We start from the raw sequence: 15434 nt of genomic DNA, 5'->3' as shown, positions 1-15434 counted from the left end.
TGCAAATCACACTCTGGGTGCAATTGATATTGTATTACTCTCTTAGTCTAATGGAATATCCAGCACCGTGGGTATAAGCAATAATTGAATAAAGCGCACTAAATTATATAACAAGAGTGTTTATCTTTAACCATTAATCACGTGTATAAAATTTAATCACATCGATTACAGCACAGATGAATAGAGTTGCTCTAATTTACATCCTATAATGAAAATGCATTATTTAGGAATGGTATGAACTGCTGTGGCTCCAATTTTTTTTCCATAATTTAAAATATGTGAATTGGCTCAATAAAGATTTATTAGCACTGGATTGGAAGACGGTCATCTGAAGCACACGCGCGCGTGCACACTGCAGCAACTGAGGCTGAGCTTAAAATTCATCGTCGACAAACACAAGTTTGAGCCCCCTCTTTCTGTTTTCTCTCTCTCCCTCTCTCTCCCTCCCTGCGTCTCAGCAGTCCATTGGTGCTCTCCTTATCCACCAAACAGGAGCTCACAGTGCCCTTTTCTTCCTGCTCCTCCATCAGCATCAGCATCTTTCTTTTGTGCAGAACACGCTGTCTTTGGGTTTACGAGGTTTGCAGGACGCATAGGAGCGGGCGCGCACATTCTTTGTGTGCACACAAGCCCCATCACGTACCGCTTGTGGATTCCCCCCCCCCTTCGACCAGGCTTGAGCGTGCTCTTTGCTCCTACATCACCAGGAGTTGGTTTTACCACACAGCTAGAAAAAATGTGGCCGGGCATAGCGGCGGCACTTTTGTTGTGCTTGTGTGGAGATTCAATGGCTGGCTTTCCGAACCAAATCAACATCGGTAAGTTCGCTTGTATTAATTGTATTAATTAAGTATGCGCAGCCTGTAACTAAGTTCACTTGAAAGTGATTAATAAATTGAAGAAACAATGAGCTCAGAAACTACTCGTAAATATGATTTGTACAAAATAGAATTTCGATAATGCTGGTCTTCATTAGGAATTTGGGTGAGCTGGAGCCCATCCCAGCTGACTTTGGGTGAGAGCTGAGTTACCCGGGACTGGTCGCACATAGTAGTCGAACACCCAGGCACATTTTTGGGGTGAGGAGGAAAAACTGATGGGCAACGTAACTGCATGGGGGGGGGGGTCATATGGGATCACACACTTTCGAACCAAAAATGCCATTTTAATAACCCTAACCCAACAAGGAAGAGTTTAAAGCAAATAAGAAAAAATAACCACATAGCCTACTGTAATTTATTTTCCAGCGCAAAGGGCTCTCTTGCATAACAGCAACGGCACAAAACAAGACACCGACATTAAGTGCAAGAACTCATTTTGTACATTCTTCCACAAAATTTAGAATTTAGAATAAAATTGAGATAACATTGAGGTACTTTGATTGTCCTGCTTGTCATTCCAAATTAAGACTTCTCATCTAGTAGCGTAAACTAAGACTGTCTGCCATCTAGTGGTGATTGGTGATATTACAACTGAAACATACAGTAAACCTATTTGTAAAAATAAAACAAATAAAATGAGTCTTATTCAACCTCAAATTCACCTTGCATAACATGTGAAACATTCTCATGTGACTTGCAGGTGGACTCTTTATGCGCTCCACAGTGCAGGAGCACAGCGCCTTCAGGTTTGCAGTGCAGCTGTACAACACTAACCAGAATGCCACGGAGAAACCTTTCCACCTCAACTATAACGTCGACAACCTGGAGTCGTCTAACAGCTTCTCCGTCACACACGCCTGTGAGTAGTCGAACGCAACCGATTCCGAAGCGGCCTTCCCTCCGGCTTTTTTTGTATAGGCAGATGTCACATTGTCGAGGCTCAGCATGAAATTATGTGTTTGGCTACTCTTCCTCCTGATAATTAGACACTAATATACCGTATCTTCGTCTCCCCCTCAGCTTACTTTTAATACCAAATGCAATTTCTGCTCTTGCATCCACTTGCACTCAGTTGCCTGGTGACAAGATGTGTTTGCTTGAAACGACTCACACGGTACAAAGTGCAGTCGCAGTGAGCGGCTGCTAAAGCAGTAAACACCCCCGAAAAAAAGCTCAAATTTAATTTCTTTAAATAACCATAGAGAGCAAAATAAGGTTGAAATTTGGCGAATCTATAAGATAGAAAGTTTTCCCGTTAGTTTATTAATTCAAATAAAGACAACATAATCAAGAGGATTAACAGCAGCGAGAGGACGGGAATAAAAAATGCAAGCTAAACATTTGCCAATTTATAAAAGACCAGTGAGAATTTAATCATGCACACCTGTCAGAGAGTTTGACAAATGCAGCAAACTAAATATATTTCTTATTTGAGTCATGAGGGTTGCATAATGTCCCGCGCGCCTGCCGGGTGTTTATGCAGCAAGCCAAAGTGCTGATTATTTTGACACATTTCTATTCCGCCCAGAGTGATAGGTTAGTCATTCCCGAGCTTTGCCCCGGCTCACGTCGTCGCTTTTCATAATAACGTGCCAAGATGACTGAGAAATCTTTCTTTCTGATTGTATGTGTCATCTGCCAAACTTGCTCTTTTGTCAATATGGCGTCAACGAGCGGAGTGGCGGCGAGCTTTGATTTGGAATGGAATGGAATAAATAAACCGATGCTTTCCTCTCGCTGGGTCACATGATGGCTGGATGCGAATCCCTCATGGCGAATGTGTGTTATTGGCATTTTGGATCAATAAATGGAGGCCTGCGTTCAGAGTGTGTGTGTGTGTGTGCCACTTTGTTCCCTAGTGGAAAAATCAATTCAATTGTTGCGTGCATCGTAAAAAAGATTAACACACACGAAAAAAATGAATCTAGTAACGATATATGAGCAAACAGGAAGCTGTTACTGAGATCCGAGAGAACTCCGATTTTGGCTCGTGTGAGGTTGTAGGCTATATTGATTGGATGTTAAGCCCCAGTAGCTGAATTTGATTAATGGTTGCGCCGTATATACATATTTGGTTCATCTGGTTTTGCGAGCCCTTGGAGAGAGGGTCTTACCCAAAGTCATGTCTGGTTAAAAAAATCACAACTAGAATCCTGTCAACTTGGATGACCTCCCCAAGATGACAAGATGGCCCCCAAGCCTGATCCCAAACATGTTATACAATATTTCAGACCATTCTATTCATCAAAGGAGAGATTTGCATTGTATGACATCCACTTGACTGATGATGAGTGCAAAATCCATTCAAAAATATATTTTATTTGCTGCCTAAGAGCTCTGGCTCAGTCAGCACATCAGCAATGTGTGGCGTAAAGCTGTAAAATGCATTTTGCTGCGGCTAAATTTGATCGGCCGGGGCCGAGCCGCTGGATGCGTTCATCTCTCATCCCGGGCATCAGAATGTGCTCACGTGTCGAGGCTGCACCAGAGCAACAGTGATGACTTGTGACAAGTCGCATGGCAGTGACGCGGCGGTTTCACAAAGGCCTGCTTTTGTTCATCTAATCCCAACGCGACCTGAGATTATTCAAGGACACGGGGGAAGGCGATGATGCCACGGGATTAATGACTCACTGATTCAAATTGAAAATATTTACATACGTTTTTGTGCAGCTTTAGCCAATGGGAAGTTAAAATGAGTGTGACTTTTAAATTGGCTTAAAATAAAAAGATAATCCTTCAGCGGCGCAATGATTAATAGATTACTCGACATCTAATCGATTATCAAATTAATCGAGAATTATTTTTGATAATCGAATAGATTAGGTGTTTTTTCCTGCATTTTTTTCATTAAAAATTGTCAGATTCCCATATTAATCAACAAAATAATCAAAAATAAAATAACCCTTTAGCGGCGCAATTATTAATCGATTAATCGATGTCTAATCGATTATCAAATTAATCGAGAATTATTTTGATAATCGAATGGATTAGGTATTTTTTTCATGCATTTTTTCATTCAAAATTGTCAGATACCCCGATTAATCGACAAAATAATCAACAGATGAATCGCTGATCAAAATAATCGTTCGTTTTGACATTGTTTTGACAGAAGCATCTCCTTTCAGTGTTTCTAATTGTTCATTTGTAATACACACTGAGCTGTTTTCCAAGCAAATTCTTTGCGACAATCAATTTGAATAATAATCACCTCCATGTTCCATTTTCTGTGTCTTGTGCAGAGCCTAACACTTTACAGCCTCATTCCTCTGCCTCTCGCTATAGCGGTCCTTGGATAATTGTTTTGCTGTGCATGGAAAGTCGGCGTAGGTGGAGTGTTAGCAGCCTTTTCACTTTGCTGCGGTGAAATAATAAAGTCGACTCTCCCCTGCAAGCCTCTAAAAGCAAACAGACCTTGTCACTGTGGCCTCGCTGTAGATTTTCCGTTTCTCAAATAATCCCGCATTGATACATTTGGGTCAGAACAAATCTCGGCAAACCTTGGCGTAAAAAAAATAAAAAAGAGGTCAACGTCCATCACTTTATTATTTATCACAGCCTTGCGTTAGACATTCTGCTTGTACAATAATAGAAGCGGTCTTTGACCTAATCATTTGTAAGACGGCCATTTTGGGACAGCAGCTGTGTCCTCTCTAACCGACCCTGACAAGGTAGGACAAGTACCGTCTGTCTCCTTCTTTCCTCCTTTGGGCGGGTCAACAACCTCAACCCCCCCGCTGTAGCCGTCTCCTCTAAATGTTCGTTTTTCTTTGGTTCGAACCAAACCTTTACGTAAACATTGGCTGATGTTATCAAATGCAATGATTGGAAATTTACACAATCACAAAATGGAGCTGCTTTTGTCACTTTTTGTGCAAGACACTTCTCCCACCTCACCTACCATCTCAGTGTGAAACCTCCTACAAAAAAAAAAGGAGAAAAAAAAAAACCTCCTTAAGGTGATAAAACAAATGAGACGTTTCGCTTTTAGTAGGCTATGCTTCATCGTCGTATTGTTCCCACAGGAGAAGGACTGTCTGGACAAAAACTTTCGCACCATGTCCAATTGGATGATTTATGGCCCGAGAGCTGTTCTATGGATATATTTAATTTTCCGCTTGCATCATGACCTGAATAGCAAGTGCTGTGGCTTCACTTCAAGAATTGTCTGTTTGATGTTCAGGAAAATCAGAGCGTTTGCCTCTCTGGACTAAAACAAGGGCGGTCGCTATTACTTTGGAAAAAAACCCGATAGCTTGCATCTTTTTAGTCCTTGTGTGTTTGGCTTAGTATTTACAGCTGGAGTCCATTTACATGGACCCGCATACAGCAGTGGATTGGATGTGTGTGTATTCCCCATTAGCTTAGCTGATTACAAGAAGCCCAAGGACAAGTGTAGGGCATTAGAACCAAGGGGAGCAAACAACCCACCAATTATCTTGGTGGAGAAATAATTAATTATTTATATTCCATCCATTTTTTTGGCACTTATCCTGTAATATTTGTAAAGAATGGACACAGTGACGCTAGTCTCCCTCTGCCTCCCCAGTCTGCTCTCAGTTCTCCCGAGGGGTCTACGCTATCTTCGGCTTCTATGACAGGAAGTCCATGAACACTCTGACCTCCTTCTGCGGGGCGCTGCACACCTCCTTCATCACACCCAGCTTCCCCATCGACGCCGACGCGCAGTTTGTTATCCAGATGAGGCCCGGCTTGCGAGGAGCCGTTCTCAGTCTGCTGGACCATTACAAGTGGGAGAAGTTTGTCTACCTTTACGACACCGATAGAGGTAAGAGCTTCTTTTCAGCCTGCACCTTCTGCTTCTAAATATGCCAGCGCGTTCACGAGTGCACATTCCAAGTCTTTTTAAACCGACGGAGCATTTCTAGGACAAGAGCACTTCTTTTTCCATCGCCTCCCCCGCCTGGCTTTACATATTTCTCTTTCAGGTGGGCGTCTCATCATCTGCTCACTCTTGCACTATTTGGTCATATCAGCAGAATGGAAGAATCTCTTTAAAAAAAAAAAAAAATTCAGTTTCTGCCCACATAAAGCTGAGTCATGTTCAAACCCATCTGAAAGATCATGTCAAATTAAGGTGGGCGGGGACGTTTTGTTTCAACGAGCTGGCCGACACCTTTCGGTGGCAGATTGCAGAAGCTGCTAATTAGGCCGCCGGTGAGACGGTGGCAAAATGATCGAGGAGTGCGTAACCTCCCCCGAGTGCAATCATCCTTCTTAAAAGCGCATCACCACGCAGCTCCTGACCATCCGCAGCAAGACACAGTGTAAACACGGCAGCTTAAAACGGATTCTCACATTCCCCGCAGCTTGTGTTTACCTAGAGGCACGTTAGCCCCTTTTTCTATTTCAATCAATCAATAAAATCGCCAGAGCATGTCTTAAATTGAAAATGAGGAGCATTATTATATCAGAATCGGTCCTTATTGAAGTCAAGTGGACTCTGTCACACTCCATAAAATGACTCACCAAAAATATTGCTCTGAAGGTTTAACCACCTTCAAAATCTGCATTTGATGAGACAAAAGGAGAAAACGTAGCCAGCCTGCCTCCTCGAGACAGCAATGTCATAAAAAAAAAAAAAAGCAGAAGGAAGCGTTGCACGTTTATCTGCTGCAGTGTGACGTCATCCGCTAGCGGCTTTGAAACGTCCTCCTCTAACAGCCTGCCGGCAAAAAAGACCTCTCGATCCGGGCAACATCTGCTCTTCACCAGCTGCCCACTCGAGTCAGACCTTGCCAGTTTTATTAACGCTTGGCTGATTACTGCAAATTGTACTCAATCCAAAGTCATAAAGAGCACTTTTATTTCACTGAAAATAAAACCCTAATTAATGCCTAATAGCATTTTTTTTACGTCAATGAGACAAGAAAAATATAAACATTTGCTTCCCTGCATTGGCCGCACCCCCTTGAGTCTTTCCATCCAATCACATTCAGACACTCATTCGTCCAATCACGTTCATGTTTTCGCAAACAGTCGGAACTTTGTGTAAAATTTCACGCGACACTTTTCCGCCCCTGTCCATCAAACGGCAATAGCTCGGATTGAAAGATCCGAGAGACTTTTTATTCACATTGATCTCAAAGAAAACATCTGCTTAACTGCCCGCTGCTAAAGAGCCGCACTCTACAGTCAAGCTAGCAAGCTCATAAACAAAAAGTAAGATTGCCTGAAAGCAGCTGTTCCATGCTTTAAAGCACCTTCAATAGGACACATCAATGAGATTTCATCTTGTGTTTTTATCCCAGGTTAGAATATTGGGGGCCTGTGTTCGGTTTCAAGAGCCTCTTTCTTCCCTCTTCAAGGGCTCTTTTATGGCTCATAAACATCGTAGCGTAAAAGGAGGACAAAAGTGTGACGGCGCAGACTGCTGCTTTTCAAGTGGTCCCAAATACAAAGCCATAACTGGGCCTTTTTCTTGCATGTAATAAATGATGTGGCTGTGTGCTTCTTTTTAAAGGCCTTTCAATTCGCTTTTTTTTTTTTTTTACCATCTGCTTATTTACACATAATTTGGATTTATTGTGTGAAGACAAAACACACAAATTCATATTCGAGTCGGGCATTTGCAGCAGCGTACGTAACGAAACGCAAACTAGCACTGGCAAGGTTGTTTTCATTTATTTTGCTTCAGTAAGTTGTTGTGCGGTTTTGAACTTCAGGACCTTGGACAGCTCCTAATGCACCCAGCAAAGAATGAACTTGCTCTGTTGTAATACAGTTTCAAGGTGCCGGATAATGTTTATTTTTTTTTAGGCTTTAGTCCACGTTTCGTACAGAAGACGAGGTACCGCAATGTACTTGACAAGTATAAAAGTGAAAAGATAAAAAAAAAAGATGACGTGTTGGCAGCTTAACGATAAAACCGCCGTTATCATCTCTACACCCTAGCGAAAGGAAATTCTCGCTGGAGGCTGTGTGATGATCTGTGGGGACCATTTACACGAGGCTGCCAAGTTGGGCCTCGGGTCTCTCGCATATCTCGACGCCTATTAGAGGGTGGAAGACGAGAAGATATTCTTTTTTTTTTTCCGCAAGATCAGCAGAATAGTCGGTTGAGGTTCATGCATTTAAAGTGCCATCGAGCCTAGCCTGGGGTCTGTGCACTTATGCATGATATGACTGAGTACCACACACACACACACACACATGCACACACACACACACACAAATACATATATATACAGAGCCTATTTTTATATTATAGAGCCCCGGTTTAATTCCGCTAGTATTTTTCCTCCTGCTGCTTCAGTTGAGCAGAGGCCAAGAGCAAGATAGCAATTCGGGTCAATTGTTTCCATCTCTTGGCTGGTTGTTCGGCGTCTTAGCAGCTGCATTTTCTTCTATGGAGGCGGCGAGTGAAGCGAGGAAGGAACAGAGGAGTCAGCAAAAGCTTGTGTGCCGGGGCATTGTCAGCCATGCTGTCAAATCCACCCCGTTGTTTTTATTTTTTTGATTTTTTAGCTCCTCGTATCGGAATGTGCACCAACCTCGGCGCTTTAAGAAAGCAGGTGACTATGAAAGGCCCGCTCTGCCGTCCCGCTCGGCTCAGTTTACTCTCTCCCCTCATCTATTTCAGGACTATTGCTTTCAGGATAACAAAAAGCCATTATAACCAGACATCTTTATGCATTATGAAAGAGATTGATGTGACATGCGCTTCCCTGCTCAGGCCCCTGAGAGAAAATGTTGTTTATTAAGAAAAGAAAGGATGAGAGCGGGCGGAAAAAAGGGCCGCATCACATTTGAAAAGAGCGCTTTGCTTGTTAGCCGCCTCTCTTTGTCCGTTTGAATTTTGCAAGTTGACAATGATCACACGACGGCTTCGCAAACAGGAAGCATGCAGAGGTGCGAACGCTCAACATGTTGTGAGCAAATACGCACTCGGCGGCAGTTAGATAACAAATGATCGCTTTGGGGGTGCGGGCGGGAGTGGCAGGGGGTGGCGCTGCACTCGCTCTAATTTGGAATAGAAAGCTGCCGTTATCCGCATTGGGAGTTTGCCTTTTTAGGCTAATTGCACACATGAATGTCCTCCGAGGACATGGTTAAGCATTAATGCATGGTCTCTCACTAACTGCAAAAAAAGTATTTTAGCGGCTTGAAAAAAATTCTGTTTACCAATTGGGATATTTCTAGAGCCCACAGTTGTCATCGATAAGCTTACAGACTTTGCGGGAGAGCTCGCCAGCCAATCACAACTCACTATGTTCAATTTTGATCATGCATTATTTTTACAGGGCAGCTCCGAATAATTGAATCGGTGAAATGTCCTTGATGGTCGTCCTGCCTGCTGTCGCTTATAAAAAGAGGCCATCTGTTTACAAAGTCGTCCAAAAAGACTCTGTTCAATATAACTGAGTCGATTCATTCCACTTGTCTGCTGGCGTTAACGATTCACATTTTGGTACATTTTATTGTTTGACCTGCTTGAACGATGTCAGACTGAGGAGCAGTTTGGGGCCATCAGCTGCGTCTTATCCACAAAACCCCGAGAGTCTACCATGTGGGCGCTCCTGAGCCTCCCGAGTGGCCGATACGGCGGCGCCCGATGGAGATGCACTTGTCTTTAAAGGCCACATCTGACTGGAGAGCCGCTTGCTTAATGCACGACTTTGAAGGTCACCAGCCATCATGTCATCCCCGTGCGCTGATGGCTTATTGGGAACGGATCAGCCGACGCGTCCATCAGGGAGGGCCACTAGCGACTAGCTGCTTGCTTTAACTGTGCACACGTACTAGATTCTTTTGGATCAATGCACATTAGCCGTCTGATGTGAGTCGTCGAGATGGGCCGAATGGAGGCTGTGGCTACTTTGGCAGAGAGCTTTCATTCACAATGCAGCAGCGAGCCTTTGGGGATGATTGATATCCATTCAGATGTTGTCGTTTTGACAGAGTGGGATGATTGAGTCACACATGCTCCACATTTGGAATCTTATACTGAATCTTCTACTTCAGTTAAAACGGAGCTTTGACGTCAGTAGCCGTCAATGGTAGTGAATGAGTCAATGCAAGAATAGCACTTTAGGGAGATTTGGGGTATTGAAAAGACGGAGTTAATGCTCCCAATTCTAATTTTAGTGTCCCAGCATATTGACAATAATTGATGTGGACTACTTTTTTTTTTTTAAAAGAAGGTCCATGGCTTCAGGCATGTGACCTACTTGCTTCCAGTCAATCAGTCACCATTTGTAACGATTGTATTCCTTTGACCCACACATAAAGTACAATGCTCTGTATTCATAAATACCGGTAAGAGTTACACGAACCTAACAAGACAGATTTGGAAGCCACACGAGTACAGAGTGAATATTTCACAAAATGTGCAGTGACCTGATGTGACTGCTGACATGATTCTTGAAGCGCCTCTGTGAACTTAACGTTGCCGCTGAGCGAGATTAAGAGCAGCTCTTGATTCTACATGACTCACCTGATTCCTCCCACTCAATCCCACCAAGCGCTACAAAGTAAATCTGCCTCTCACTTACTGTTCACCTATTGTGCTTACTTTAGCGATTCTTCAGCTCAGCATTTTGACTGCGGATTAGAGACTCCGTTGCCATTTTTTTTAGGTACACCAGCACCGACCAATCAGATTAGCTCTGTCATAAATTCTGCTTTAATAGAGAGACAGTATTAAACTCCACCTTTGGTTAATTGGTTTAAAGGTTTAAACAGATAAGGACTCATATTATACATAGCAAGAGAACGGTCGTTGAAGCTAAATATGCTTGTGCGTTAATCCCGCAGGTTTTGCCATCCTCCAGGCCATCATGGAGTCGGCTGTAGCTAACAACTGGCAGGTGACGGCTCGCTCGGTGGGGAACATCGTGGACCCCACCGAGTATCGGCGCATCATTGAGGAGATGGACCGCCGGCAGGAGAAACGCTTCCTTGTCGACTGCGAAGTGAACCGGATCAACTCCATTCTTGAGCAGGTGTGATTCTTTCTATCTCTGCTCCTCTGCTATTTTGCTCCTCGTTCTGCATCATTTGGAGGACAGTTTTGAAGCATTTGCAAGTTTGTTATTATTATTTTATTTTTCATTATTTTTTAGTATTTTTATATTATTTTTGATTTATTTTAATTTTTATTATATTTCATCATTATTATTATTTTGTTTCCTTATTAGTATTATTTTATTTTTCATTATCTTTAGTATTTTTGTATTATTTTATATCTATTTTAATATTTATTATATTTTATCATTATTTTTGTTTCCTTATTATTATTAATATCATTATTATTATCATCATTATTATTATTATTATTGTAGCCCCTTGTTTGAAGTCCACCGTGCTTCAGGGAAGTAAACAAGCTAACGCATAAGTGCAGCAAGTGGTCCCGCCGGCAATACAAAGCCTCGTAAAGCATCATCCGACAGCCGAGCGAGCGTGCCCTCCAAAGAGGCTCACCGTTCCTCGGCCCGAGAAGAACAATTCCTTCTCAGAGCTGTGACATCAACACTTGCTTTAATGTGATATTGGCTCTAAATGTAAGTAGGACACACTGTCCCAGAACGGGAACAACAATGAGCCTACTATAAATAGCCTCTCCTCCTAGCCAGAGGGAAGATCGCTTACAAAGGCTGGAGTGAGCAAACAGCCGAGATCACGCAGGCGTCAGAAAGCAACCGTTACGCACGTGATTCTTGGCTCTTCATTAAAGCATGCCGATGCGACTCTTCAATCGCTCTGCATCTGCCAGCTTGAACAAGATGGCGGAGCTCTATACGTCAACTATTTGATTTCAGGCTCTTTGACCTCCTTCTTTATTTATTTTGCAGCTAGCCGAACCCCTGAGGCTTTTCATCTGGCGCCAACTGCTGTTTTGAACTATTCATAATTGCGACATTTTTGTTATTCTGAATGACGGCTGCGGGAGATGCTGAGGAGCATCTGTGGTAAAAAAAAAAAAAAAAAAGCTGAACAATATGAGGTGATGACTAACGTGCATGTCAAAGAGCAGACCTTCAGGCTATGCTAAATGATTCATATCAGCGTCCAGATAAATAACAGATACAAGCAAGGTCTTTGTTTTTGGCAGTTGACTTTTTCTAGGTACAATAGAAATAATTAGCCGACTGGTGAAAAGGGACCAAAATCAGACATTGGAGATGTGAAGAAGCTAGCCGACAGTGTATCGGAGAAACAAAGAGAATTTTCCATCAGTGGCTAGGGAGGCAAATCCGATTGAAGAAACTTGGGCGCACATCCAGCTCGGCGCTAAACATTCTGCGTAATTAGACATGAGCCCGCTGGGAATATTCCGACTGCGCCCCGACTTCAAATGGGACCGAGCAAACCTGCTCGTTCACACAGGATGATGGAGAGTCAATGCCAAGCTGAAGCTTACTCACTCACTCTCTTCTTGGATGGATGGAGAGATCTACCATGTTTTCAAATTTCAGAAAACCATTTCAATGAACATGCAGATGTGTTTCAAGGTCAGGCAGCAGGTGTTTGTATTTGTTCTGGTCCACGTCTGCTGTGGAAGTCTGTTTCCAAAGGAATTTTTTTTTTTTAACCCCCCTCTGTGAGCGTCCCACTGACCTCCAGCATCTTTCTGACGTTATCAAGCACTCGCAGAAAGCACAAATCCCAGGGGAGCGTCAAACTGGAGCATCAGGATCCTAAAAATATTTGTTATGGCCACTTGCCCCTCCCCCCCTCAGAATAAATCCACTTATAGAAGACAAGCTATTTTAGACATAAAATTAAAGATACCGTGTAAACTTATGTGTGAATAAGAATAATTCGTGTACATGCTCCGAAATACACTGCAGTAGAAATGATTGTCTGACTGTGCTTTGTGGGGGTGTACACAGAACGGAAAAAAAAAAAATAACTCGCCACCTCCACAATGCCATTTTTAAGCTTGCTGCTCTGTTACGGAAAACCCGACACAGTCACAATATGAAAGGATGGTTTGCTCGTTGAAGAAGTTTACTTTTGGTGCTAATTAGGAGGCAGTGACAAAGGGGGGAGGGGCGGCCACTGCAGAGAGGAAGCAGTGCGAGAGGGCAGTTTTGCTGCAGCCTTGACCTTATTTCACTTGTTGAAGTTAATGGAAAGGAGCAGGCGGTGTCATCGTGGCGTCTCGCCTCTGTGTGTCTCCCGCACACACGCAAGCATGTTGGAGTGCGCTCACGAGTTCTGCTGCAAATGTCACTTCTTACTCCCATTTCCCCCTTTCTGACTCCGTTCTAAAACCCAAAAAGGTCTTTGTTGTTCAATCTTCCGGCTGTGACTCACGGAATATTTCTTCCTTGTAGGTGGTGATTGCGGGCAAAAACACCAGAGGATACCACTATATACTGGCCAACCTGGTGAGAAAGAGATCCAGAAGAATCGACTGGAGATGAAACGACGTGATGCTATTCTCTGACATGTACTTTGCGGCTGACTACAGTTTTTGACCTCCAGGGTTTTTCCAACATGAGCTTGGACAGGGTCTTTTCTGGTGGAGCCAACATCACAGGCTTCCAGATCATCAACCCGGAAAGCGCCATTGTTCAACAGTTCCTCCAACGCTGGGAGCGTCTTGATGAACGAGAATTCCCAGAAGCTAAAAACACTCCACTGAAGGTCGATGAGACCCACTGAGTCTTTGTTTAAAAAAAAAAATCTTTAAAATAACTATCTGGTGGGTTTTTTGTGCGTCGCAGTACACATCGGCACTGACCCATGACGCCATTCTCATCATCTCGGAGGCCTTCCGCTACCTTCGCCGCCAGCGTGTGGACGTGTCCCGTAGGGGAAGCGCGGGTGACTGCCTCGCTAATCCTGCCGTGCCTTGGAGTCAAGGCATTGACATAGAGCGAGCTCTGAAAATGGTGGGCACATTCACAAATGGAGTTCCAATGTGGTTGTGTTCCTAATGTCACATCCGCTAACGCCTGTTGTGCCTACCAGGTCCAAGTTCAAGGCATGACCGGAAACATCCAGTTTGACACATTCGGGCGAAGAGCTAACTACACAATCGATGTGTACGAAATGAAGTCAGGAGGCCCGAGGAAGGTACGTCAGTTGTTAGCCCACGACAACAAGTCACAAATTCATAAATTATATTCTTAACTAACAAAAAAATCCCATTGAAATATTTACTGGGCTTACGTTTTTGGCCCCAACGGAAATTCTTTACACCTATAGCACGCTAACAACCTGTGGGCCCATAATGATGTGTAATTTCTAGCTAGCATGCACATGGTTGCTAACATATGGCAAAGTGGCCAACTGAAGACAAATCACTAAAGCGAGCAGCGGCTAACAATGCGCTGTGACATATACGTGTTAAAAAGCCAGCTCTGTGAGTAAGCAGGTCCATCTGGACTTTTAATAAGATGCTTGACCTCTCCTTTCAAAGGACTCAGTATCCTGTCATTGTGTTCATCTGTCGCCACCAAATGCGCCATTAGAATGCGACTACACGCAATAGACTGGCACTCGGGCAGCCTATCAGTCTCTCGTCTCTTTTGTCCTCAGTATCCTTGAGGAGATTGTTCAATCTGCTGCGTGCACGCGTGGCCAACATTTACTTTGGATTTGAACAAAGCAATAAATGTCACTTCTTTTATTGTCGGCGAGACTGTGACAAACAGCCAGATGTCGACTGTGCCAGCGGCTCGACACTGTATGTCGTTGACGTCTGATAGGACAAGGACATGTTGTGGGTCGCTTAAAGAACTTGCAATTTCATCAATTTCAATTATACTTATTAATATCTTTAGTCTGCAACTTAATGAGAAAAAGCTGTCTCTATCTACAAAAACAAAGAAGGGCTATGAAAGCTGGATACTGGAATCTCCTGTATTCCATTAAAAGTCAACAAAAGGGGGCCGTTATTTGAGTGATTTAGCCAATTTAGCTTTTCATCACTATATGTTGTATGTGTACGCACATAAAAATGTTTTTAAACATCTCAGCGGACTTCAGAACTTGCACGTCAACGACCAGGTAAGATGCAAGTCTCCAATTTATGCTTCGAAAGTGTACTAATTGAGTATTAATTTACATTTCGTAACTGACTCCAAGAGTCTGAACATTTGTTTTTTTATATGTTATATTTAGCTCAAACTTGGTTGGACCTTGTAGTTTAAGATATTTTCTTTATGGCTAATATAAAACTGTATTTTTTTATCATTTACATGATGCCAGGACTGTGGATTTTTACCAAATCAGAATTATCATGAGAGTTAACTAAGTCGCCATCTTAAAAAAAAATCGAAAATGTTCATTTTACTGTCGGAGGAGGTTACACAAAAACAGAAACGATCCCCTGCAAAGCAACCGCCTCAATCTCTTGAAGAGTACAGTATGTGAAAAAGATGAAGTTTGTCTTTGTCAACCCATGCTGCTTTCTGGTTATGTAAGAGAAGATTTGCAGAGCCGCAAATAGCGTCCTCCTACTCAGCTGAAGTCAGGGCCAGGTGGAAGCTACATAACGTATTGTGCCAGCCATAACAATTATATCACCCTAATTAGCATATTAGCAAAACGCTATCTACGAAAAAAATGAGGATATTT

General features: G+C 43.0%; 1 protein-coding gene across 5 annotated transcripts in view; it reads left to right on the top strand.

Annotated features, from left to right (window-relative positions):
- The first annotated feature begins 411 nt into the window (after nucleotides 1-411).
- The window catches only part of gria3a (glutamate receptor, ionotropic, AMPA 3a), a 28068-nt gene continuing 13045 nt past the window's right edge, over nucleotides 412-15434 (top strand). For 3 of the 5 annotated variants that reach the window (XR_015862915.1, XM_088397728.1, XM_088397727.1), the window contains exons 1-8: nucleotides 412-818; nucleotides 1582-1740; nucleotides 5431-5670; nucleotides 10659-10846; nucleotides 13184-13237; nucleotides 13335-13496; nucleotides 13577-13744; nucleotides 13824-13928. Coding sequence is in view for 4 of the 5 variants with exons in the window: in XM_088397728.1 (XP_088253854.1) it covers nucleotides 737-818; nucleotides 1582-1740; nucleotides 5431-5670; nucleotides 10659-10846; nucleotides 13184-13237; nucleotides 13335-13496; nucleotides 13577-13744; nucleotides 13824-13928 (1158 nt within the window). In the remaining variant the exon portion in view is untranslated. The remainder of the gene's footprint in view (nucleotides 819-1581; nucleotides 1741-5430; nucleotides 5671-10658; nucleotides 10847-13183; nucleotides 13238-13334; nucleotides 13497-13576; nucleotides 13745-13823; nucleotides 13929-15434) is intronic. The other 2 variants (XM_088397726.1, XM_088397725.1) reach the window with 2 other exon arrangements.

The sequence above is a fragment of the Syngnathus floridae genome, chromosome 15 (assembly GCF_059516105.1).
Source record: "Syngnathus floridae isolate MCC-2025c chromosome 15, RoL_Sflo_1.0, whole genome shotgun sequence".
In the NCBI taxonomy this organism is placed as follows: Eukaryota; Metazoa; Chordata; class Actinopteri; order Syngnathiformes; family Syngnathidae; genus Syngnathus; species Syngnathus floridae.
This window is presented reverse-complemented; position numbering and strand designations above follow the sequence as displayed.